This window comes from Oncorhynchus mykiss, chromosome 17 (genome assembly GCF_057628025.1).
Source record: "Oncorhynchus mykiss isolate SJ-2025 chromosome 17, ASM5762802v1, whole genome shotgun sequence".
NCBI classification, from domain to species: domain Eukaryota; kingdom Metazoa; phylum Chordata; class Actinopteri; order Salmoniformes; family Salmonidae; genus Oncorhynchus; species Oncorhynchus mykiss.
The window spans coordinates 37,923,093-37,948,087 of NC_143038.1; the positions used below are offsets into that span (position 1 = coordinate 37,923,093).

Below are 24,995 nucleotides of genomic sequence, written 5' to 3' on the forward strand. Positions count from 1 at the left end.
CAGGTAGAACACCTTTCTGCCTGCCCTCTCACTCCTCTGTCACTCTCTCTATCTTATACTCACTCTCTCACCCTCTATCTCTCTGTCTCTTTCTCTGTCTCTCTCTCATTCCTACCTTCCCTCCAACCTCCTTTTCCCATCTTACCTCCTCTCCACTATAAGGCTCAATGATCAACCCAGTTGGCGTAAATAGTAACTATTTCAGGGACAGGGGCGGGTTGGTCGTGGGGATAAATGACCGTCTGCTCTCCTGTTCCAGTCAGCATCCCAGGGAGCCTCAAACAGAGAGATGAGAGAAGCACTCAAAAACCTGGTAGGAGCGCAGAACATCACTCACAAACTAACTGATCATGAGGCACTTGTGACAACTGCTGATGTTAAAAGAGCTTTATGAATACATTTCATTAACTGATGAGGCACACCTTGAAATTACTAATCCTTTTGTTATGTGGCACTTAGCCTATGTCAATGTTACAAACAATGTAGGCATATGCATCCAATTTGACTGTTGACAGTAATATCAAACTTGAATCATGTCTGTGTACTGTATACCCTAATGTTGCCCTTTGTTTCAATGAGTTATGAGGTACAGTTTGGAGTGAACAGGGATTGACATTAAGGTCTGAAAGGCACTTCTCCATCGGACAAGTCAGCAGTATTTTGTTGGTCACTTCTCTCTTGCACGGAAATTTTATTTTCACACAACATTGTCAGAACCTGTTGGTCACTTAAGTAAACAACAGGGAGGAAGCAGAAACACATGTTTTACTGGCCTGCAGGGCTATGTCGAATGCACAACATTTGCATGAGTTCTGGTTATAAATGTATTTTCAAGATGTCGACACATTCTGCTCGCCCAGACCAAAAGTTATGCTTCCAGTGTTGCAGACTTTTAAAGCCAAAAGGTTCAAATAGTCTCACCACAAAAACAGGCTTTTGCTATTAAACCGTCCAAAACAAGTGTATTGGTGTCAATTACAAGCGATGTGGTCGCCTGTTATTCCTCTACACGAGTTGAAAACTTGTGTAGTGTCACAGGAAAAGTTTGGCTCGTAAATCAGGCCATATTAACGCTTGTTATTATTATTTTCCACTTCATTTTTTAAACTGTCAAATCTATTTTTTAAACTTGATCTTCTCACATGTCCGTTGTGCATTTCTAGGTAACTATATCGCCTGTTTCAATTACTCTTGTTGTAAACGCCTGTTATGTATTTTGATACTTGATCTTTACACCTGTCCATTGAGGATTTACAGGTGAATAGATCGCCTGTCTTCTGTACATGAAGATAAATGTCCTTTCCTTTCCTAGCTCTCTTTCCTCCTTTCCTTTCCTAATTTTCTTTCCTAACAAATTATCTTCTTCCTATCATTTCCTGAGCTTTCTTTCCTCATTTTCTAGCTCCCTTTTAGGGATGGGCATGAGTAATCGAGTAAACGGATGTCAAAGATCGATCTTTAACCAGAGATTTTGTTTAATACTGTAAAACTATTTGGTGGAATGTGCTTTGTGACTGCTTGAACGGACAAGTGCAATTTTGTCTTGAAGATAACGTTAATTTGCTTTGACTCTAGGGTTCCATTTATACATGCACATTTGCAGACCCAGCAAAAATGAAACCAAGCCAGTTTAAATGGAAAATAGACGCAAAGCAATTATTCCACATTTGCAGCTCGTGTTGGAACACATATTTTCCTACTTCAATCAACCAGTCCATTTTTTATTTGTGATGAAGCTGTCGTCATTTGGCAAGGAATGTAGCTTGTGTATCCCATTAGTTAGATGGGATACATCTAACTGATGTATTTATAGGCATTTCTGTAGTCCTAACGGGAGCTTGTGTGCACACTCAGCATGCCTGTGTGGAGTGAGCAGTCGGAGCGCAATTGAGTGAATGGGACATGTAGGGAAAAGGGAATTTAGGGAGAAGAACGGTGTGATGCTTGGCTTGAAGCTCCTTTGCGAACTGCTGGTGCCTTTTAGAATGGGTTAGCCTAGGCTATAACCCCCCTAAACGTAAACAGGTTCCAGACTGAAAATATGCAAAAACATTAGTTTGATAAAGACAAAGAGTGTGTTTTCATCAGAATCATTAAGCATATGCCTACTCGCCAAACGGATGTCCTGTTCGTAATTCATCTCCATGCAGTGTTCAATGCTGAATTCAAATTAAATATTATAGTTCACATAAACATATTTAGCAGATTATTGCTGGTGTAGTGAAATGCTTCTTCCTAGCTCCAACAGTGCAGTAATATCTAAAAATACACAAATCTAAAAGTAAAATAATGCAATTCCAAAATATAGAATATATGTAAATATATGGATGGGATGTATAAACATTATGGACAGTATGTGGATAGAATATGTAGTATATCTGAAGAATAAGTGTGACACGAGCCTAGGGTCCTGAGATCCTCAAAAGGTTCTACACCTGCAACATGAGAGCATCCTGACCGGTTGCATCACTGCCTGGTACGGCATTTGCTCGGCCTCCGACCGCAAGGCACTTCGGAGGGTAGTGCGTACAGCCCAGTACATCACTGGGGCAAATCTGCCTGCCATCCAGGACCTCTACACCAGGCGGTGTCAGAGGAAGGCCCTACAAATTGTCAAAGACCCCAGCCACCCCAGTCATAGACTGTTCTCTCTACTACCACATGGCAAGCGGTACCGGAGGGCCAAGTCTAGGACAAAAAGGCTTCTCAACAGTTTTTACCCACAAGCCATAAGACTCCTGAACAGGTAACCAAATGGTTACCCGGACTATTTGCATTGTGTGCCCCACCTCCCCCCAACCCCTCTTTTACGCTGCTGCTACTCTCTGTTTATCATATATGCATAGTCACTTTAACTATACATTCATGTACATACTACCTCAATTGGCCTGACCAACCAGTGCTCCCGCACGTTGGCTAACCGGGCTATCTGCATTGTGTCCCACCACCCGCCAACCCCTCTTTTTACTCTACTGCTACTCTCTGTTCATCATATACAGTGGGGCAAAAAAGTACTGTATTTAGTCAGCCACCAATTGTGCAAGTTCTCCCACTTAAAAAGATGATAGAGGCCTGTAATTTTCATCATAGGTACACTTCAACTATGACAGACAAAATGAAGAAAAAAAATCCAGAAAATCACATTGTAGGATTTTTAATGAATTTATTTGCATATTATGGTGGAAAATAAGTATTTGGTCACCTACAAACAAGCAAGATTTCTGGCTCTCACAGACCTGTAACTTCTGTCCTTTGACAGGTCTTTGGTCTTGGCCATAGTGGAGTTTGGAGTGTGACTGTTTGAGGTTGTGGACAGGTGTCTTTTATACTGATGACAAGTTCAAACAGGTGCCATTAATACAGGTGACGAGTGGAGGACAGAGGAGCCTCTTAAAGAAGAAGTTACAGGTCTGTGAGAGCCAGAAATCTTGCTTGTTTGTAGGTGACCAAATACTTATTTTCCACCATAATTTGCAAATAAATTCATAAAAAATCCTACAATGTGATTTTCTGGATTTATTTCTTCTCGTTTTGTCTGTCATAGTTGAAGTGTACCTATGATGAAAATTACAGGCCTCTCTCATCTTTTTAAGTTCTAGAACTTGCACAATTGGTGACTGACTAAATACTTTTTTGCCCCACTGTATGCATAGTCACTTTAACCATACCTACATGTGCATACTACCTCAATAAGCCTGTCTAACCGGTGTCTGTCTGTATATCGCCTTGCTACTGTTATTTTCAAATGTATTTTTAGTGTTGTTTTATTTCTTTACTTACCTACATACACACACACACACACACAAACATACCTTTTTTTTGCACTAGAGCCTGTAAGTAAGCATTTCACTGTTATATTCGGCGCACGTGACAAATAAACTTTGATTTGATTTGAATACGTAGAACAGAATAGTATATATACAGCAAAAGTTGAATAGGATGGACCATAAGTAAACATTATTCCATTTTTATTTTGGAAAAATGTTTGATCCTATTTTAAACTGATATATCATTGGTTTTTTTTTACTATAAATTAGATGTGTCTTGACTGTGACAACGGCTCGGGTAATAAGAGCGTCTTGTCTTCTAAATTAACAAAGCAAGGCTATTACACAGCCACAAGCTTCTACAAGCAAGCGCCACTGCTGAGGTTACTGCCTTTTTTAACATGGTGTTCTGAGATATAATATCGACATTATGGTTTCAATGAATTCATCTTAAACGCCACTTGCTTTTTTATTGACTGAATATATATGGGGCAATTTAGCAATTAGGATTTGTTGTCTGTAATGGTTATGATACATGTTGCATTGTTGCAACCTGTTGGCATATACTGTAGATAAATCCGCAAATATGTTTTTTCCATTTGAGTATTCCAGCACTCTAAAAAAAAAAAATGTGAGTAGTTAGCAGTCAAAAAAATCCCTACTCCCTTTCCTCCTTTCCTTTCCACCTTTCTTATCTCCATTTCCTCCTTTCCTTTCCTAGCTCTTTTGGGTAGTTTTGCTTCCTTGCTCCTTTCCTTCTTTCCTTTTCTTTCTAAGCTTTCTGAGCTTCCTTGACTTGCTCCCTTTTTTTGTCTTCTAGATTCCTTTCCTTCTTTCCTATCCCCTTTCCTCCCCTCCTTTCCTAGCTCTTTTTCATCCTTTCCTTTTGTAGCTTAATTTCCTCCTTTCCTAGCTCACTTTCCTTATTTCCTTTCCTATCTCCTTTTCCTCTTCTCCTTTCCTACCTCAATTTCCTCATTTCCTATTCTTCCTCCTTTCCTTTCCTTCTAACCATTCTATGCTTCCTTTACAAGCCCCATTTCCTCCTTTCCTAGTTTGTTTTCCACATTTCCTAGCTCCCTTTCTTTGATCCTTTCCTCCCCTCCTTTGCTTTGCTAGCTTTGTTTCCTGCTATCCTTTCCTAACTAATTTTCCTTCCCTTGCTTCCTTTCCTTTCCTCCTTTTCCTAGCCCCCTTTCTGTTCCTCCTTACCTAGCTTCATTTCCTTGCTCTTGTTCTTTCCTCCCATCCTATCCTTTTCTAGCTCCCTTTCCTCCTATCCTGTCCTAGCTCCCTTTCCTAATTTTCTTTCCTCATTTCCTAGAATGGATTAAAGTGAGCTAGAAAAGGAGGTAAAGGAAGCTAGGAAAGGATAGGAGGAAGGAAAGGGAACTAGGAAAGGAGGAGAGGAAAGGAAGTAAATGGAAAAGCTAGGGAAGAAAAGGGAGCAAGGAAAGTATAGGAGGAAAGGAAAGTAGCTATGAGAGGAAATTAGATAATGAATAATAATGATAATAATAATGATAGATAATGAAGGAAGCTAGGAAAAGGAAGGAGGAAAGGAAGCTGGGAAAGTAAAGGGAAGAAATTGAGCTAGAAAAAGAAATAAGGAAAGAGAGCTAAAAAAGGAAGGAAAGAAAGAGAGCTAAGAAAGGATGGGTGGAAATGCCGCTAGGAAAGGAAGTTAGGAAAGGAAAGGCAGAAAGATTGATAGGAAAGGACAGGAAATGAATCTCAGCATGGATAGGAGAAAAGGAAAGGAATCCCATACAAGTCATGGTATCGATATTAGCATTTTTTGCATTATGCTCTAATTAACCAATAAAGCACGAGGGAGTGTGGTATATGACCAATATACCACTAAGGCCTGTTCTTTGAGCGACACAACGCGGAGTGCCTGGATGCAGCCCTTAGCCGTGGTATATTGGCTATATACCACAAAGCCCAGAGGTGCCTTATTGCTATTATAAACTGGTTACCAACCTTATTAGAGCAGTAAAAATAAATGCTTTGTCATACCTGTTGTATATGGTCTAATATACCACAACTGTCAGCCAATCAGCATTCAGGGCTCGAACCATCCAGTTTGTAATCATCTATAAGTGACTTTGTCAGCTTTACACTCAATTTTAGAGCTTGGTGCTTCACAATCAATTTTAGATCGTTTTGGATGATTTGGACATCATGCACGAAATATGCTAATATCTACACCACTTAAATGGGATTTGTGAAAACAGTGCCAGGGAAACTAAACCAAAGCATGGATTGCTGTCATACCTTGTCCATAGATTGCTTACAAGGTAAAGAAACCAATGTGTAATTTTATAATTCCGGTGGACTATTCCTTTAATGTTAAATACAATACCTGAAACATGCACTATGCAGAAATAGCTCCTGCATTTTCTGGTTGCTACAATTCTAATAGTTCACCTAATTTCAGTTTATTTTTAAAAAAATAGGCAAGTATAGTGTAGAGAGTCATTGTACCATCTAAATGCTGTGAAATATGTGTTTTCAGCTGTTTGAGACTGGTGTACAAAACCGAAAGTAAAAGACACAAAAAGAAACTTAAGAATAAGAAGCATAAAAATAGTGCACGTAGAACCGATCTACCGCTTCTTAGACTTGCTTCCAATGACAATGGCAGATCTATACCTCATATTTCTATGTGAATTTGGTCAGTTTTCTCAAAAGGTTGCATATTGCAGCTTTAAATGTACACTAAGTGTACATTTAAAGCTGTGTGAACGCTATGTGAACGCTATGATCCCTTATTGATGTCACTTGTTAAATCCACTTCAATCAGTGTAGATGAAGGGTAGGAGGCAGGTTAAAGAAGGGTTGAAATGTTTGTTATGACAACTAAGACATGGATTGTGAATGTGTGGCATTCATAGGGTGAATGGGCAAGACAAAAGACTTAAGTGCCTTTGAAAGGGGTATGGTAGTAGATGCCAGGCGCACTGGTTTGTGTCAAGAACTGCAATGTTGTTGGGTTTTTTCATGCTCAACAGTGTGTACCAAGAAAGGTCCACCACCCAAAGCACATCCAGCCAACTTCACACGGTGGGAAGCATTGTGGGAAGCATTGGAGCATCCCTGTGGAAACACTTTCGACACCTTGTAGAGTCCATGCCCCAACGAATTGAGGCTGTTCTGAGGGCAAGGGGGCGGGGGACATTTAAACAGGGGAATATTTGTTTGAAAAGTTGTTTGATGTACAGAAGACAGGTGGTCTATTCACCTGTAAATGCACACTGGACATTCACAACACGTGTGTAGTTTAATACCAGGCGACAACACCGCTTGTAATAGATACCAATCCAATGCGTTTTCAAGGTGAGACGATTTCAACCTATTGGCTTTCCATACCCAGTGTAGCCCCAATGTTAGGCTACTGGAATTCAGTTGTGAAAAATCACCTGCCAAATTGGGAAACCACAGAACAGGCTCAACTTGCCCGCCTGCCATAAATGCCATAAATTGTCCGTCTTTTACTTCAACAATGGGGATTTTAGGCTTACTGGAATTCTTTGCAGTTTTGTTGTTTTCAGAAAAAGAAAACAGCCCAGTTCACTTGCCCCAGGTAAAATGGCAACCATTAAGGTCAATCCCTGGTGTAGACATCATTTTGTATTCTAGGTGCGGTACTGGAGGCTTTACCTGTTGACGTTGGTATTGGGAATTGGGGGATCATTTCAATTGGGGATGCAAGTTTCCATCATGGCTTCTCCAGCTGAGGTAAGAAAGAATACTGACGGCCAGCTCTGAGCTCTGTAGTGTTCAGTATTTGCTGTGAGGAGCTAAGGGATCAAAGTTAATGTACACAATGCATAATATGAGTAATAACATATGGATCACAACATCTGGCCGTGCCATTGCCATCAGGAATAAACATATTATTCTTTGAGCCAAATCTCATTGGAGTAAACCAGTGTCTCTCCCTCTCTGTGTGTCTGTAGCACATCCAGAGCTTTGTGAACCAGACCTGGCTGAGGAGGTATGAGGTTCCAGTAAGCGATTCAACCAACATGCTCATCTGGTCTTTCATAGTGTCTGTGTTCAGCCTGGGAGGATGGGTCGGGGCTATACACAGTGGCAGCCTCCCTGTCACCTACGGCAGGTCAGACACTGTACACGATACACACACCCAGGAAGTGTTGTTTTCATACTAACTAATGAAGATACCCCTAATGTCTCTTCTGTCTGGATTTGCAGGAAGAAAGTCCTGCTGTTCAACAACATAGTGGCCCTCGTAGCCGCTGTACTGATGGTCTTCAGTCCCATGGCCAAGTCCTTTGAGATGATCCTGCTGGGCAGATTCCTCTATGGATATAATGCTGGTATGTGTCTGTTTTGTCTCATGTGTGTGTACTTTATTGTGAGAATGTCGGGGCAGCCCGTGGTACTAGTGTTTGTAACATCTCTTGCACCTTTCTACCTGGCCTCTCCCTCTCTTGCTTTCTTACTCAGGCCTGGGGTGGAACGTGCAACTGATGTATCTGGGCGAGAGTTCACCCAAGAAGCTGAGAGGATTCCTGACCATCACCATCACCATCTTCAGTAGCCTGGGGAAAGTCACGGGTCAGATTGTTGGAATCAAGTCAGTATCATCAATGTTATTATTTTTTATTTTTTTTATTTAACTAGGCAAGAACAAATTCTTATTTACAATGACGGACAGTGGGTTAACTGCCTTGTTCAGGGGCAGAACGACAGATGCTTACCTTGTCAGCTCGGGGATTCGATCGGTTCGATTCGATTTCGGTTACTGGCCCAATACTCTAACCACTAGGCTACCTGCCGCCCTGAGTACCTACCGTCCTGAGTCTTCTCCACTTTAGATTGAATCTACTCACTCTCACATGTCCCTGTCCTGGCCATTGGCATGTATTCATGATGCCAGGGGAAGCCAGGCTTCACCAAAAAATTGAACAAGAAAAAAACATATAAAATGATGGTCAAAAAGAGTATGATACTGTTGCCACGTAGCATTGAATGCAAGGGAAGCCTGCGAGCATTTGGCCTCCCTTGATATTTTTTTTAATACAATAATAGCGTTCAGCTAAAATGAGTGAGCTCATCTGTGAATGGTCCTGGAGCACAAAAAAAAGTATGAAGGGAAGCCAGTTTGGATTTGGCTTCACACCAATCACATCACATCAAGTCCAACGTTATTGACAGAAAAAAAAACAGTTGTTGCTTGTTGTGTTGTTATCCTCCAGTGCCTAGCTAGCCAGCTAAAATTGGCCCTTTCCTAAATTAGCCATGGATGGAGATAGGGATTTGGACTTGTCATTTTACTTAATTCTAAGTACTGGCCAATGATTATAACGGCAATTCTGATCCAACCACAAATTCATACATTGTGTCTCTGGCCTGAGAGGATGGAAGTTTAATATGTAGCTAAATGAAGTAGGCTAATGTTAAATAGCTGGCTAAGCGTTTGCCAATGAAAGGAAGTTAGGCTAGCGAGCAAGCATTTTAACCAGGTAGCCTAGGACAACAAAAACTAAAATAGTATACTGTATGACAGTTTCGTCAACATCAAAGAGAGGAGGATGGCATTGGCGTTTCTCTACAAGTAGGGTGAGTCTATATGTCTTTTCTAGTTACACACACACACACACACACACACACACACACACACACACACACACACACACACAGTCATCCGCACCATGGACTGCCACATGATATTTAGCTTATGTTGATTGGACTAAATAGTTTTGGGAATCTTTTAGTTGTCACTGTACTAGACTAAGCATAGGTGATTTGATGATGCTGAAATGGTGCTGGAATAGTGAAGGCAGCTCCTGTTTTCTTTGCGACTCTCCACTCTGTGGTTCTAAATCAATAGTTGTTTATTAGTCAGAAAATGTCGGAAACATTAACTTGCTTGTAACGGTTTGTTACATGCAATATGCTTTGTGGACTTCACCGGACAGAGGTTGCTCTCCGGTTTTGTGATGAAACAAAGGTGTGGTTTAATTTATTCTGCCACTGTGTCTTCTTATTGTCTCGACCTTAAGCCTATACTGTATATAACTGTGGCAAGGCGTGTAGGTTATAGAGCAAACAATGCAATTATCACAACACATAGGTTGTATTATGGCTTTTTTCTTCTGGTTTACCTTTCCCAGTGATTCTACCCACGCACCATTACTGGTCCTTGCCAAACTGAAATACAAGATTCTGATTATTCAAAATGTCATCATTTTGTGAGCACGACGTGCAAATTGTGTGAGACAATTGTGTGAAACACCAATAATATATTCGAATTTAGTTGCAGAACTTTGGCTAGAAAGTTCAATTATCAAAAGATGTAAATATCGGAATCAAACTGTAGGAGGAAAACACTCAGTATATTGGAATGGGTCAAGTCTCCCACTCACACGCGTGCACACACGCGCACGCACCCACACACACACACTATCTCACCCTCTCTCTGTCTCACTCTCTCTTTCTCTCTCTCTCTGCAGGGAGCTGATGGGTACCGAAGCCATGTGGCCCTGGCTCATGGCCCTTGGTGGCCTCCCTGCCATCCTCCAATTTGTGACCTTGTTGTTCTTCCCTGAGGCTCCCCGCTACCTATACATCGACAAGGGAGACACTGAGGGCTGCAGAAAAGGTATAGGTCCAGTCCAGGCATGGTCTATAACATTACATTACAGTCAAACACATCACAGGGAGGGGGGAGGGCTTGTCATGTTCTTGTTGTATTTATCATTTAATTACTTGATTTTAGATAATAAAGTATTTTAAGGCAATCAGAGAGAGTAAGTTTTCTATTGCTTTGATTGATCAGCAAATTATGAATCTTTGTGTGTGTGTGTGTTCAATAGCCCTGCACTGGCTGTGGCAGGAGCATGACCTGCAGATGGAGATGGATGAAATGGGGAAGGAGAGAGCGAGCATGCAGGGCCAGAATGTTAAGACCATTTGGGATGTGCTGACTTCTCGCTGTGTCAGGTGGCAGCTGCTGGTTCTGGTCATCCCCTGTGCCGGCGTTCAGTTCTGTGGGTTTAACGCGGTGTGGCCAATACCATTTTCAAACTATTATGCAGACTGAAATCATTATGTGCTTGCTCAGATATTTTCTTTTCACATTGTCCTCTCCAGCACGGTTCCAGCAACAACGTGGTGGTGTAACCAGGCCAGCGCGGTACAATTCAGCTCGGTCCAAAAGGGCAAAATATTGATCTACGTTCATGGCAATTATACGCTACCGTTCAAACGTTTGGGGTCACTTAGAAAACTCCATGTTTTTGAAAGAAAAGCACATTTTTTGTCCATTAAAATAACATCAAATTGATCAGAAATACAGTGTAGACATTGTTAATGTTGTAAATGACTATTGTAGGTGGAAACGGCAGATTTTTTTATGGAATATCTACATAGGTGTACAGAGGCCCATTATCAGCAACCATCACTCCTGTGTTCCAATGGCACGCTGTGTTAGCTAATCCAAGTTTATCATTTTAAAAGGCTAATTGATCATTAGAAAACCCTTTTGCAATTATGTTAACACAGCTGAAAACTGTTGTGCTGACTAAGAAGCAATAAAACTGGCCTTCTTTAGACTAGTTGAGTATCTGGAGCATCAGCATTTGTGTGTTCGATTACAGGATCAAAATGGCCAGAAACAAATAACTTTCTTCTGAAACTCATCAGTCTGTTCTTGTTCTGAGAAATTAAGGCTATTCCATGTGAGAAATTGCCAAGAAACTGAAGCTCTGGTACAGCGCTGTGTACTACTCCCTTCACTGAACAGCGCAAATTGTTTCTAACCAGAATAGGAAATGGAGTGGGAGGCCCCGGTGCACAACTGAGCAAGAGGACAAGTACATTAGAGTGTCTAGTTTGAGAAACAAGACGCCTCACATGTCCTCAACTGGCAGCTTCATTAAATGTAAACACCAGTCTCAAGGTCAACAGTTAAGAGGCGATTCTGGGATGCTGGCCTTCTAGGCAGAGTTGCAAAGAAAAAGCGTGCCATTGGAACACAGGAGTGATGGTTTCTATGTAGATATTCCATTAAAAATCTGCTGTTTCCAGCTACAATAGTAATTTACAACATTAATGATGTCTACACTATATTTCTGATCAATTTGATGTTATTTTAACAGACAAAAAAATAGATTTTCTTTCAAAAACAAGGACATTTCTAAATGAGCCCAAACTTTTGAACGGTAGTGTACATTTAATGTAAATGCATTATAATTAACTGATAATGTCATTCTGTATTCTTAATCAAACTTAAGAACTGTTCCAATTTTCCAGCTAAGCCCCCTTCTTGCTCTACATTTTCTCGTCGTTCTCCTTTCATCTCATCGTCTCCACAATTACCCAAAATGTGTTCTATAGATTTATTTCTACGCTTTTGACATCTTCGGTGAAGCTGGAGTAGCAGAGGACAAGATGCATTACCTGTCCATTGGTATCGGAACAACAGATCTCATCACCATCACTCTCTGTGTAAGTACCATACCATAGGTCGTATAGCAGAGAATAACATTACTGTCTGTAACTGAGCCGAGTCCTAAAAAATGTTTCAAATTGAGAATCTTGTTTGAATATGCTTTTTAGTCCAGGTCTAGGCTTAATCTGTGTCCGGATGACTTCCTTTCCCTTGACCTTTTCCCTTGACCAAACCTTGTTGTCCCACAATCAGTATTTTTGTGTCCATAGATATACTCACAAATGTTAATAATATAAATGATATTGTTTTGTTTATGTAATTTATATTGTTTTGTTTCTATAATGTGTTTACAATACATTACGGGTTGTGTCGTGGGCCAGTCTCTGTTGATCGACCGTGCGGGCAGGAAGATGCTGATGGGCTATGGCTACCTGTTGATGGGAGTCATCATGTCCATCCTGATTGTTATGCTGTCTATCAAGGTAACTAACAGGTCAAATCCTCAGGGCTTTTCTGGGTAGTTCTTTCAAATTATAATAATATATGCCACCTAGCTGACATTTACTCACCAAGCTAAAAAACCCAAATCAACTTACAGTGGCAAGAAAAAGTATGTGAATTTCTGCATAAATTGGTCATAACATAATATCTTCATCTACAGTATGTCACAACAATAGACAAACACAGTCTGCTTAAACTAATAACACTCATAAAATTATACATTTTCATTTCTTTATTGAACACTGTGTAAACATTCATATTGCAGGGTGGGAAAAGTATGTGAACCCTTGAATTTAGTAACTGTTTGACCCTCCTTTGGCAGCAATAACCTCAACCAAACATGTTCTGTAGTTGCGGATCAGACCTGCACAGCGGTCAGGAGGAATTTTGGACCATTCCTCTTTACAAAACTGTTTCAGTTCATCAATATTCTTGGAATGTCTGGTGTGAACTGCTCTCTTGAGGTCATGCCACAGCATCTCAATCTGTTTGAGGTAAGGACTCTGACTGGGCCAGTCCAGAAGGTGTATTTTCTTCTGTTGAAGCATTTCTGTTGTTGATTTACTTCTGTGTTTTGGGTCATTGTCCCGTTGCTTCACCCAACTTCTGTTGAGCTTCAATTGGCGGACAGATAGCCTATCATTCTCCTATAAAATGGCATGATAAACTTGGGAATTCGTTTTTCTGTCGATGATAGCAAGCTGTCCAGGCCCTGAGGCAGCAAAGCAGCCCCAAACCATGATGCTCCCTCCACCATACTTTACAGTTGGGATGAGATTTTGATTTTGGTGTGACTCTTCAACAGAGATGTTAGCATGTTCCAGAGATTTCTGTAAGTCTTTAGCTGACACTAGGATTCTTCTTAACCCCATTGAGCATTCTGCGCTGTGCTCTTGCAATCATCTTTGCAGGACGGCCACTCATAGGGAGAGTAGCAACAGTGCTAAACTTTCTCCATTTATAAACAATTTGTCTTAGCGTGGACTGATGAACATCAAGGCTTTTAGAGATACTTTTGTAACCCTTTCCAGCTTTATGCAAGTCAACAATTCTTAATCTCAGGTCTTCTGAGATCTCTTTAGTTCGAGGCATGGTTCACATAAGGCAATGCTTCTTGTGAATAGCAAACGCACATTTTGCGAGTGTTTTTTATAGGGCAAGGCAGCTCTAACCAACATCTCCAATCTCGTCTCATTGATTGAACTCCAGGTTAGCTGACTCCTGACTCCAATTAGCCTTGGGGTTCACATACGTTTTCCAACCTACACTGTGAATGTTTAAATGATGTATTCAATATAGACAAGAAAAATACAATAATGTGTGTTATTAGTTTCGGCACACTGTGTTTGTCTATTGTTGTGACTTATACGAAGATCAGATCAAATTTGATGACCAATTTCTGCAGAAATCCAGGTAATTTCAAAGGGTTCACATACTTTTTCTTGCCACTGTATACATGTACATGATGTGATTTCTGATAAAATTGAACCCACATCTTTGATGTTGCTGGTGCCATGCCATAGAAGAAGGGCCAAGCATGAGATCCAATACAGTTCTTTGTCTCTCAACAGGACCTGTACTCATGGGTCCCGTATGCTAACATCACCCTCATCTTCTCTGTCATCTGCGTTTATGGACTAGGACCTTGTGAGTTCTCAAAAAATGATAGTCCCCTCATGAGTCATATTTCACAAGTCTACACCTGTGGTCTGAGTGGTTTGTGGTTGTGGCTAGATAAGTGAGCAAACCCCAGACGGAGTTATTTGTCATGGTACTAAATTCTCTTCCTAGCTGGAATAGCCAGCATCCTCCCTGCAGATATCTTCCTGCAGGCCTGGAGACCGTCCGCTTACGTCATTAGCGGCTCCATCAACTGGTTAAGCCTGTTCTTGATTGGAATGTTCTTCCCCTTCCTAGTGGTGAGATACTTACTGGTCTAAGTCTTCATGCACACACTTGATGATTGGAACATACCCTTTTTTCACAATGGAAACAAATCGAGCCGAGCCAAGTCAAACTGTACTGGGCTGGCCTGGTTACATGTCCACCATAATTGCTCGGACTGTGCTGGAAAGGGCAGTGTAAAAAGAAAACCTTCAAACGAGCATAGTATGGTTCAGGTCACCCCCTATAGTGTGAGTCAAGCATTAGAACACACTTGACATACTGTAGCAAGCAATAAGCCTGCATTTTACTGAAAATAAAATAAATAAGATAAATGCTCATGGATTGTGGTAGACGGTTTCTGAAAGTCTTTCTTTTTTCTGTCATATGCAGGCTAATGGGCTACACGTGTCCCCTGACAGAGGGTCAGTGAGTTACTGTAGATCCTGGTCCCGGGGACCCGAAGGGGTGCACATTTTAGCTCTTGCCCTAGCACTACACCCCTGATTCCACTTGTCAACTCATCATCAAACTGTTGATTAGTTGAATCGAGTGTGCTTGGGCTCATCAGCGGCTCCATCAAGAAACACTGCTGTAGATCTATGGATCTGTTTAACATTGGTATTTGTGTGCCCCATGTAGGATGGACTGGGCCAGTTCTGCTTCCTGATCTTTGTAGCATACTGCCTCTTCAGCGCAGTGTTTGTACTCTACTTCATCCCAGAGACCAAAGGCAAGGGCATGGTGGAGATCATGGATGACTTTAACAAACTCAACTACAAGAACAGGGGAACAGAGACCGAAAAGGCTGACTTTGTTATGGCAACGAAATTTTAAAGAAATGTATTGAGTGGCTTGAGCGATATTGGTACACTCTTAGAAAAAAAGGGTTCCAAAAGGGTTCTTCGGCTATCCCCATAGGAGCACCCTTTTTGGTTCCAGGTAGAACCCTCTGTGGAAAGGGTTATGTTTGGATAGAAGTGTTAAGAGATGTACTTTGTTTAGTTGTTATTTTGAATGTGGCTTTACAGCAAAAAATCTGTCATAACGCTGTTCTTACATTCTAGTCAGGGGTCCTATATAGGGCTGTGGTGGTCATGAAATTTTGTCAGCAGATGATTGTCAAGCAAATAACTACCGGTCTCAGGGTAATTGACCGTTAATGAACATAAATACATTTAGCATCTCCTGGCTTCCACTCATAGCCTACAAGCCTAATGCAAACCTTTGGAACATCTACATTTAATAAAGTCTAATAAATCCATGAAATATTGCCCAAACCATCACAATAAATCCATTATTTATTTTAGACAGGTCTAAAGAAACATGATATCAAGAAAATATAGTCTATTTCAGAAGAACAGAATAGCATACTCTGAGTTGTCCTTTTGTTAGGTCCTGATCTGGCTATGCCATTATTGCTGTGGGCTACACTAGTTCATTTAGCAGACAAGATTTGCTTAGAATTCCGTGGCATTATTCTATATTATTTCATAGTATGAAGAATAAAATTGAACATAGCTGAATAAAATAGAAATTATATTTTCTCCAAAGGATTTGAGGGAGTGTGCACATGTGGCTATTCTGTGTTGAGTGCTTAAGGAAACAGCTACTCCTATATGCTTACTTTAGAGTTATTTATGTTGAACTATTCTGTGCGAGTTATAAATATTCCAAACATAGTCTGAGACAGTTGTGGGATACGATAGATCCCAAATGAATACAACCACTATCATTAAAAAAAACTGTTTTAACCTATGAGCCTGACGCAACAGATGAGAACGTTAAGTTTAAAGGGTTGATAAACGATTGGGTTATTTCTTCACGTTATAAGCGCAGCAATGCGCACACTATACAACGGATTTTGTAAAGCTGTATCAATTACATATTACCTTGCAATGAACATTTTAAAAAGTATATTCATATCAAATCAAATTTGGAATGTGAAATGTTTTTGCTATCCAGGTTAAAGGGAAAGTTTGACTGCTGCTACGTGTGTCATAGGGTTATCATACATATATGGTGGATGATATTGTAAAAAAAAATAATAATAATAACTCTCTATAGCTACTGTATGTTGAGAGAGTATTCTACTGTATTTCTAGATCATTTCATAAAGCTATATTGGCAAATGATCCAACTGTTGTTTTGAATGGTGTGTAATATTGAATTGTTTAGAACAGATTGTGATAATAAATGATGTATACTTTTGTTAGATTGGAAAATCAACGATCGAAGTTAATAAATGTCTACAGGCTTTCAACTTTGGTCCCGTGCGGTCTATCATTCCATAGACATCCTTCATCAAAACCTTTGTTACAGCAAGAACATGACGACCTAAGATTTGTCCGAATAAACAAGACCATTCCAGCCATCTGTATATGTGAACCACATTAATAAGTGTACTGTAGAGTCAGGTGGAGGACCAGCAGAGAACAGTGAGTAAGATAAACTAATCGATTACACAGTATGATAAACATTACACGTAAAGGGAGACCCCATGTCTTTGCATATTCTTTATTATGGCTGCAAAGTTTACGTTCAGTACAGATCGTTGTTTTATCAGTTAAATTGGCATCCCCATGGTTTTTCATAAATAGTGCATTGAAATACCAATTAGACAAATGATCTAATTTGGAGAAAGCAGTCATCAAATACATACGATAATGCTAGACATTTCATTTATGAAAATCTAACTGCTATATTTATCTACCATATGTGCATGAAAATTAATGTTAATTCATGTTTTATTCTCAACTTGCGTTAGGAAATCAGTTCAGAAGTTCAGTAGAAAAAAATGCAGTTACGCCTTTGTCTGTTTCTTTATTATTTTTAGAGATCAATTCTCTATTAGTTTTTTTTTGCCAATAACAATCACCAGTACGATGATGCTCAGTCATCAAAACACAAACAAACAGGGAAAAAGAAAGGCAACTTAAATACAATAGTAGAACAAAAAAAAAAACATGATGGCGTACACCCAGAAAAATTATTTTGTGTGGAGGTGCTGACTAATGGCGAATAAACTAAACCAAAAAAAATAAAGAGAGTCGCACACTCCATATATAAACTCCCAGTAATTTATTTGGAAAATCACCAATGTTTCGGCATCCATGTGCCTTCTTCAAGGTGAGGCGTTGGCGATTTGCCCAGTAAATTACTGGAAGTTTATATATGGAGTGTGCAACTATCTTTATAGTTTATAACTTTAAAACAATGCACAATACTTTTCCAATACATAACTTACAGTATCAAACCAAGTCGGAAATGACTGTTTTATTTATTCCTTATATATATTCCTTATGTGCTCAATGTGAAACTAGGCTTTGGGCAACACCTGTACTGTCCAGTTTACAGATGGACATGTTCAGACAGTGTCTCACGGAACAATTGGTAAGTTATTTCTGTTGTATCAACACACTTCCCTAAACGTCTATCCCTTACAAAAAAATTAAACCTAATGCCAAACAGGACACAAGCGAACATGATGTAACTTAGTTTTGGCTGAAATGCTGGAGTCACAAGGCCGGGGCTCGATATCGGTGGGAAGGAACCTGGTGAGATCCAGTTTGGACCAGGAAGATGTTAATTCTCTCGCTTCCCCCAATGTCAAGGTTACCTTCCACTATTCGGCTGAATGATCAACCCATACGGTGTGATGAGTAACAGGGACAGGGGGAGAGGGTGGCGATTATTAGCCCATGGGCCAGCATCATGTGATCGACCCAATGTCTACCTCCTCTCCTGTTCCAACCAGCAACCAGGGAGCCTCAAACGGAAAGATAGGAGAAGCACTCAACGACCTGGTAAGACAATAGAACATCAGTTACACAATCGCTGATGGAATTGTTCAGTAAATAGTAAAAATAAATATATATACTGCACACTGCAATTTCTGATCTCATAGTGACATCCTGAAATTACAATTTCATACAAATATCTATTGTTGAGTCAAAACTTTACACAAAACTTAAGCATCTCATTTGACTGATCTATCAAATTTGAATAATGTCTTTGATATTAGCGTTTGTTTCTGTCACGATCTTTGAAATGAGCGGACCAATGCGCAGCGTGCATAGAGTTCCACGTGTTTATTAAAATGAAACTCAACAATAAACAGCAAACGAGACGTAACTACTGGAGTGCTCACAGGCACTACACAAAAACAAGATACCACAAACTAAAGTTGGAAAAGGCTGTCTAAGTATGATCCCCAATCAGAGACAACGATAGACAGCTGCCTCTGATTGGGAACCATACCCGGCCAACAAAGGAATAGAAAAACTAGAATGCCCACCCAAATCACACCCTGACCTAACCAAATAGAGAAATAAAAAGGCTCTCTAAGGTCAGGGCGTGACAGTTTCATTGAGAAGTTTAGAATTTGTAGTTAGTCTAAGACATCCTTCTTTATATTCTGGTTGCAGTACTGGAGGCCTTGCCTGTTGAAGTTGGTATTGGGAATCGGGGGATCAGCATGGGATGCAAGTTTCCATCATGGCTTCTCCAGCTGAGGTAAGAAAGCTGTCTGATGATCAGCTCTGTGGAGTTGAATATAAACTTGACAGTGAAGAATAACATTGTGGGATAAAAGTGAATCAACAGTTCATCAACATTTCAGCTTTTTCTCAAATCCAATTTATTACAGATCCAACTGTGCATTGTCATATCATGTGAGCAGAGAGAAAAAAACATGGTGGGGTTGAGGTTACAGGAATCCTGTTGGCATATGTTTGCACTGTATATGATAGGCAATGCATATTATGCGTGATACTATTTGAAGTATGGCCAACATAAACAGGGTTGTCTACTAACCATGGGTTGATCAGTCAACAGAGCTTCATCCTGTTCACTTCCTAAGCACTGGGATGACACACATGATAAATCAGCTGCTTACTCAGCTAAACCTCTAGTTTAAGTGGAAATGAATACACTAATATCTAACAGAGATATACGCGTTTTTGCTCAATTAGAATAGTCTACATTCAAAGTACTTGCACAAGTGATCATCCAACCTGGTTGTGTGGCGCCAGGACAACAACCTCTCCCTCAATGTGATCAAGACAAAGGAGATGATTGTGGACTACAGGAAAAGGAGGACCGAGCACGCCCCCATTTTCATCGACGGGGCTGGAGTGGAGCAGGTTGAGAGCTTCAAGTTCCTTGGTGTCCACATCACCAACAAACTAACATAGTCCAAAGACCATCAAGACAGTCGTGAAGAGGGCACGACAAAACCTATTCCCCCTCAGGAGACTGAAAATATTTGGCATTGGGTCCTCAGATCCTCAAAAGGTTCTACAGCTGCACCATCGAGAGTATCCTGACTGGTTGCATGATTGCCTGGTATGGCAACTGCTCGGTCTCTGACCACAAGGAACTACAGAGGGTAGTGCGTACGGCCCAGTACATCACTGGGGCCAAGCTTTCTGCCATCCAGGACCTCTATACCAGGTGGTGTCAGAGGGAGGCCCTAAAAATTGTCAAAGACTCCAGGCACCCTAGTCATAGACTGTTCTCTCTGCTACCGCACGGCAAGCAGTACCGGAGTGCCAAGTCTAGGTCCAAAGGGCTTCTAAACAGCTTCTAACCCCAAGCCATAAGACTCCTGAACATCTAATCAAATGGCTTCCCAGACTACTTGCATTGCCCGCCCCCTCTTTTACGCCGCTGCTACTCTGTTATTATCTCAAATCAAATAAATGTTATTAGTCACATGCTCCGAATACAACAGGTAGACCTTACAGTGAAATGCTTACACACAAGCTCCTGACCAACAATGCAGTTTCAAAAAATACAAATAAGAATAAGAAATAAAAGTAAGAAGTAATTAAGAGCAGCAGTAAAATAACAATAGCGAGACTATATACGGGGGGGGGGGGGGGGTACCGGTACAGAGTCAATGGGCGGGGGCACCGATTAGTTGAGGTAATATGTACATCTAGGTAGAGTTAGTAGTGACTAGGTAGTGACTATGCATCGATGATAACAATAGAGAGTAGAAGCATTATATCTGGCCATCATATCTGGTCATCATCTCGTCTTTCATCATCTGGTCTTTTATCGTGTCTGTTCAGCCTGGGAGGATGGGTCGGGCTATAGACAGTGGCAGCTTCTCTGTCACCCACGGTCGGTTAGGCACTGTTCACAACAACACACACACACCGAATGTACAAAACATCTCCATGACGTAGACTGACCTGGTGAATCCAGGTGGAAGCTATGATCCCTTATTGACGTCTTGTGCTTTATGTTTTGGATCATTGTCTTGTTGGAAGACAAATCTCCGTCCCAGTCTCAGGTCTTTTGAAGTCTCCATCAGGTTTTCTTCCAGAATGGTCCTGTATTTGGCTCCATCCATCTTCCCATCAATTTTAACCATCTTCCCTGTCCCTGCTGAAGAAAAGCAGGCCCAAACCATGATGCTGCCACCACCATGTTTGACAGTGGGGATGGTGTGTTCAGGGTGTTGCTTTTACGCCAAACATAACGTTTTGCATTGTTGCCAAAAAGTTCAATTTTGGTTTCATCTGACCAGAGCACCTTCTTCCACATGTTTGGTGTGTCTCCCAGGTGGCTTGTGGCAAACTTTAAACAACACTTTTTATGGATATCTTTAAGAAATGGCTTTCTTCTTGCCACTCTTCCATAAAGGCCAGATTTGTGCAATATACGACTGATTGTTGTCCTATGGACAGAGTCTCCCACCTCAGCTGTAGATCTCTGCAGTTCATCCAGAGTGATCATGGGCCTCTTGGCTGCATCTCTGATCAGTCTTCTCCTTGTATGAGCTGAAAGTTTAGAGGGACGGCCAGGTCTTGGTAGATTTGCAGTGGTCTGATACTCCTTCCATTTCAATATTATCGCTTGCACAGTGCTCCTTGGGATGTTTAAAGCTTGGGAAATCTTTTTGTATCCAAATCCGGCTTTAAACTTCTTCACAACAGTATCTCGGACCTGCCTGGTGTGTTCCTTGTTCTTCATGATGCTCTCTGCGCTTTTAACGGACCTCTGAGACTATCACAGTGCAGGTGCATTTATACGGAGACTTGATTACACACAGGTGGATTGTATTTATCATCATTAGTCATTTAGGTCAACATTGGATCATTCAGAGATCCTCACTGAACTTCTGGAGAGAGTTTGCTGCACTGAAAGTAAAGGGGCTGAACAATTTTGCACGGCCAATTTATCAGTTTTTGATTTGTTAAAAAAGTTTGAAATATCCAATAAATGTCGTTCCACTTCATGATTGTGTCCCACTTGTTGTTGATTCTTCACAAAAAAAATACAGTTTTATATCTTTATGTTTGAAACCTGAAATGTGGCAAAAGGTCGCAAAGTTCAAGGGGGCCGAATACTTTCGCAAGGCACTGTATATGACAATATGGGCATAGCCTGTGGTGTTAGTTTTTGTAGCTTACCTATTAGTTTGTGTAGCTTACCTATTAGTTTGTGTAGCTTACCTATTAGTTTGTGTAGCTTGCCTATTAGTTTGTGTAACTTCCCTATTAGTTTGTGTAGCTTGCCTATTAGTTTGTGTAGCTTGCCTATTAGTTTGTGTAGCTTACCTATTAGTTTTTGTAACTGACCTATTTGTTTTTGTAACCTCTCCCTCCCTTCTCTCGCTCACTCTCTCTCTCTTTCTTTCAATCTTACTCTATATATCTCTTTCCTCATACCGCTCCCTCCTCTCTCTCACTATCTGTGGTTTTAGGCCTGGGGCTGAGTGTGCACCTGGTGTACCTGGACGAAAGTTCACCTAAGAAGCTGAGAGGATTCCTGACCCTAACTAGCTCCATCTTCAGTGGCTTCAGGAAGGTCATGGTCAGATTGTCAGTACCCTTGTTACTTAACCACCTAACTCGCGTCCTGTGGTCCGTTTACCCTTTCAGTGGTCAGTTGTTCTAGCCTGGTCAAGCATACTGACCTCGGTGTTGTGCTCACAGTGCAGCGGTCACTCAGTCTGGTTGACGGGCTACAGTTCATGTTCATGACACCTTAATACGTCCTCAGTACCCACAATCACAGTGGAGTTACATAGATTGCATCCATAGAGTCAAAGAGGGCAACATACAGGTTAGCTCGGCCACAGTGACAGTCTCATTCTGTAAAAGATGAAGCCAACTCTCTTGCCATCTATCTTACTTAGAGAAAGAGGAGAACTTTCAAGGTTCACACCATTCAGTCAAATCCCCTTCTGAATGTTCCAGTTGACCGCCCTGAGCCTTCTCCACTCCAAATCGGACCAGCTCAACCCCACCATCATGTGCCCTGGATTACCCTGTCCTGGTCCGGCTGGGCTGAAGAACAAGATTCTGAACAACTCATCGGACAAATTACTAGAAATGGAATCCCTTTGTAGCATGATGTTGTACACATTTATGGCAAAGTTCTCAAAATAAATATGTGAAATAAATTCTAATAGGAGAATTTTAGCAAGTTTGGAGGTTGATGTTCAAGTATCAAACATAGAATTAGGATGGAAGGAAGAAAGACACAGTGTGGTTGAGAGAGGACCTGTACTCATGGTTTCCCTATGTTAACGTTACCCTCATCTTCTTTGTCATCTGTATTTATGGACTAGGACCTTGTGAGTACATCATTTCTTATGTATTATGCATGTCTTATTTTCACAAGTCTACAGCTGTAGGCTAAGTGGTGTGTGTACGATTCCAGATCTGAGTATTGGGAGTCGAGTGAGCTACGTAGTGGTCAAATGCTGCTCCAAGTCAACATACACACAGAACCGCAAAGTTACAAACATTTCAGTGATCAAAAAGACTGCCATTCTAGACAGTTGCATATCTCTGAGGTCCTACTGTCTGTCTGTACCCTTATCTTTTGTCCGGGAAACTGTCAAAAAATTTGTTTAAGTAAGGACTACTTGATATAACTTAGTGCCGATTAAAATTGTATATTCCCATTGATTAACCAACAAGACACTACATTTGGGCCCTCTGTTTTCATTTGACAGTCAACCGACTAAATCTATACCATGAGCCCCAATGATATGACACTGAAAACAAAATAGCCCATCAAAACAATGTTGCTGGGCAAGAAATGTCATGACTGTCTTTCCTTTTCAATACCTAAATGTCACCACTTTGGAGCCGATGTCTATGCAGATTGGTTGTCTGGAAGTGAGTAGAAATATATACTGAACAAAAATCGAAACGCAACATTCAACAATTTCAATGATTATACTGAGCTACAGTTCATATAGGGAAATCAGTCCATTGAAATTTAACTAGGCACAAATTTATGGAATTCCCATGAGCAGGGGCGCAGCCATGTGTGGGATTGAGAGGGCATAGGCCCACCTACTTGGGAGCCAGGCCCAGCCAAGAATGAGTTTTCCCTCACAAAAGTACTTTATTACAGATCTCAATACTCCTCAGACAGCCACACACACACACACACACACACACACACACACACACACACACACACACACACACACACACACACACACACACACACACACACACACACACACACACACACACAAAAAAAAAATCCTGCAGGTGAAGAAGCCGAATTACACACGGTCTGCAGTTGTGAGGCCGGTTGGAGGTACTGCTAAATTCTCTCAAATGACATTGGAGGCAGATTATGGTAGAGAAATTAATATTCAACATCTGGCAACAGCTCTGGTGGACATTCCAGGAGTCAGCATACCAATTGCATGCTCCCTTAAAATTTGAGATATTTATGGCATTGTGTTGTGTGACAAAATTGCCTTTTATTGCCCCCAGCACAAGGTGCACCTGTGTAATGATCATGCTGTTTAATCAGCTTCTTGATAAACCACACCTGTCTGGTGGATGGATTATCTTGGCAAAGGATAAATGCTCACTAACAGGGACGTAAACACATTTGTGCACAAAATTTAAGAGAAATACGCTTTTTGTGCATATTCAACATTTCTGGGATCTTTTATTTCAGCTCATGAAACATGGGACCAACACTTTACATGTTGCGTTTATTTTTTGTTCAGTATATACACACACATATATATATATACAGTGCCTTGCGAAAGTATTCGGCCCCCTTGAACTTTGCGACCTTTTGCCACATTTCAGGCTTCAAACAAAGATATAAAACTGTATTTTTTTGTGAAGAATCAACAACAAGTGGGACACAATCATGAAGTGGAACGACATTTATTGGATATTTCAAACTTTTTTAACAAATCAAAAACTTAAAAATTGGGCGTGCAAAATTATTCAGCCCCCTTAAGTTAATACTTTGTAGCGCCACCTTTTGCTGCGATTACAGCTGTAAGTCGCTTGGGGTATGTCTCTATCAGTTTTGCACATCGAGAGACTGAATTTTTTCCCATTCCTCTTTGCAAAACAGCTCGAGCTCAGTGAGGTTGGATGGAGAGCATTTGTGAACAGCAGTTTTCAGTTCTTTCC

The 24,995-nt window shown here is 40.8% G+C and overlaps 1 protein-coding gene and 1 long non-coding RNA gene across 2 annotated transcripts; both read left to right on the plus strand.

The window, feature by feature from the left end:
• The first annotated feature begins 181 nt into the window (after positions 1-181).
• On the plus strand, positions 182-16,837 carry LOC110494103 (solute carrier family 2, facilitated glucose transporter member 11). The gene is made up of 12 exons (XM_021568824.3): positions 182-313; positions 7,410-7,508; positions 7,730-7,890; positions 7,986-8,110; positions 8,241-8,370; positions 10,250-10,398; positions 10,613-10,800; positions 12,135-12,245; positions 12,570-12,671; positions 14,262-14,337; positions 14,482-14,609; positions 15,217-16,837. Exons 1-12 carry the CDS (start codon positions 290-292, stop codon positions 15,409-15,411), a joined length of 1,488 nt encoding a protein of 495 aa, XP_021424499.3. The 5' UTR covers positions 182-289; the 3' UTR covers positions 15,412-16,837.
• Positions 16,838-16,866: 29 nt separating this feature from the next.
• Positions 16,867-23,522, plus strand: LOC149975937 (uncharacterized). The gene is made up of 6 exons (XR_016487928.1): positions 16,867-17,012; positions 17,898-17,967; positions 18,189-18,380; positions 19,002-19,089; positions 22,292-22,409; positions 22,788-23,522. It is a non-coding gene; the product is annotated as an uncharacterized LOC149975937 (long non-coding RNA).
• The last annotated feature ends 1,473 nt before the right edge of the window (positions 23,523-24,995 follow it).

Excerpts from the sequence above, each read along its gene's own strand:
- LOC110494103 (XM_021568824.3), top strand. The coding sequence starts at position 290 with ATGAGAGAAGCACTCAAAAACCTG. Across the intron at positions 8,111-8,240 it reads CCTCTATGGATATAATGCTG|GCCTGGGGTGGAACGTGCAA; the intron begins GTATGTGTCTGT and ends TTTCTTACTCAG. Across the intron at positions 10,399-10,612 it reads CACTGAGGGCTGCAGAAAAG|CCCTGCACTGGCTGTGGCAG; the intron begins GTATAGGTCCAG and ends TGTGTTCAATAG.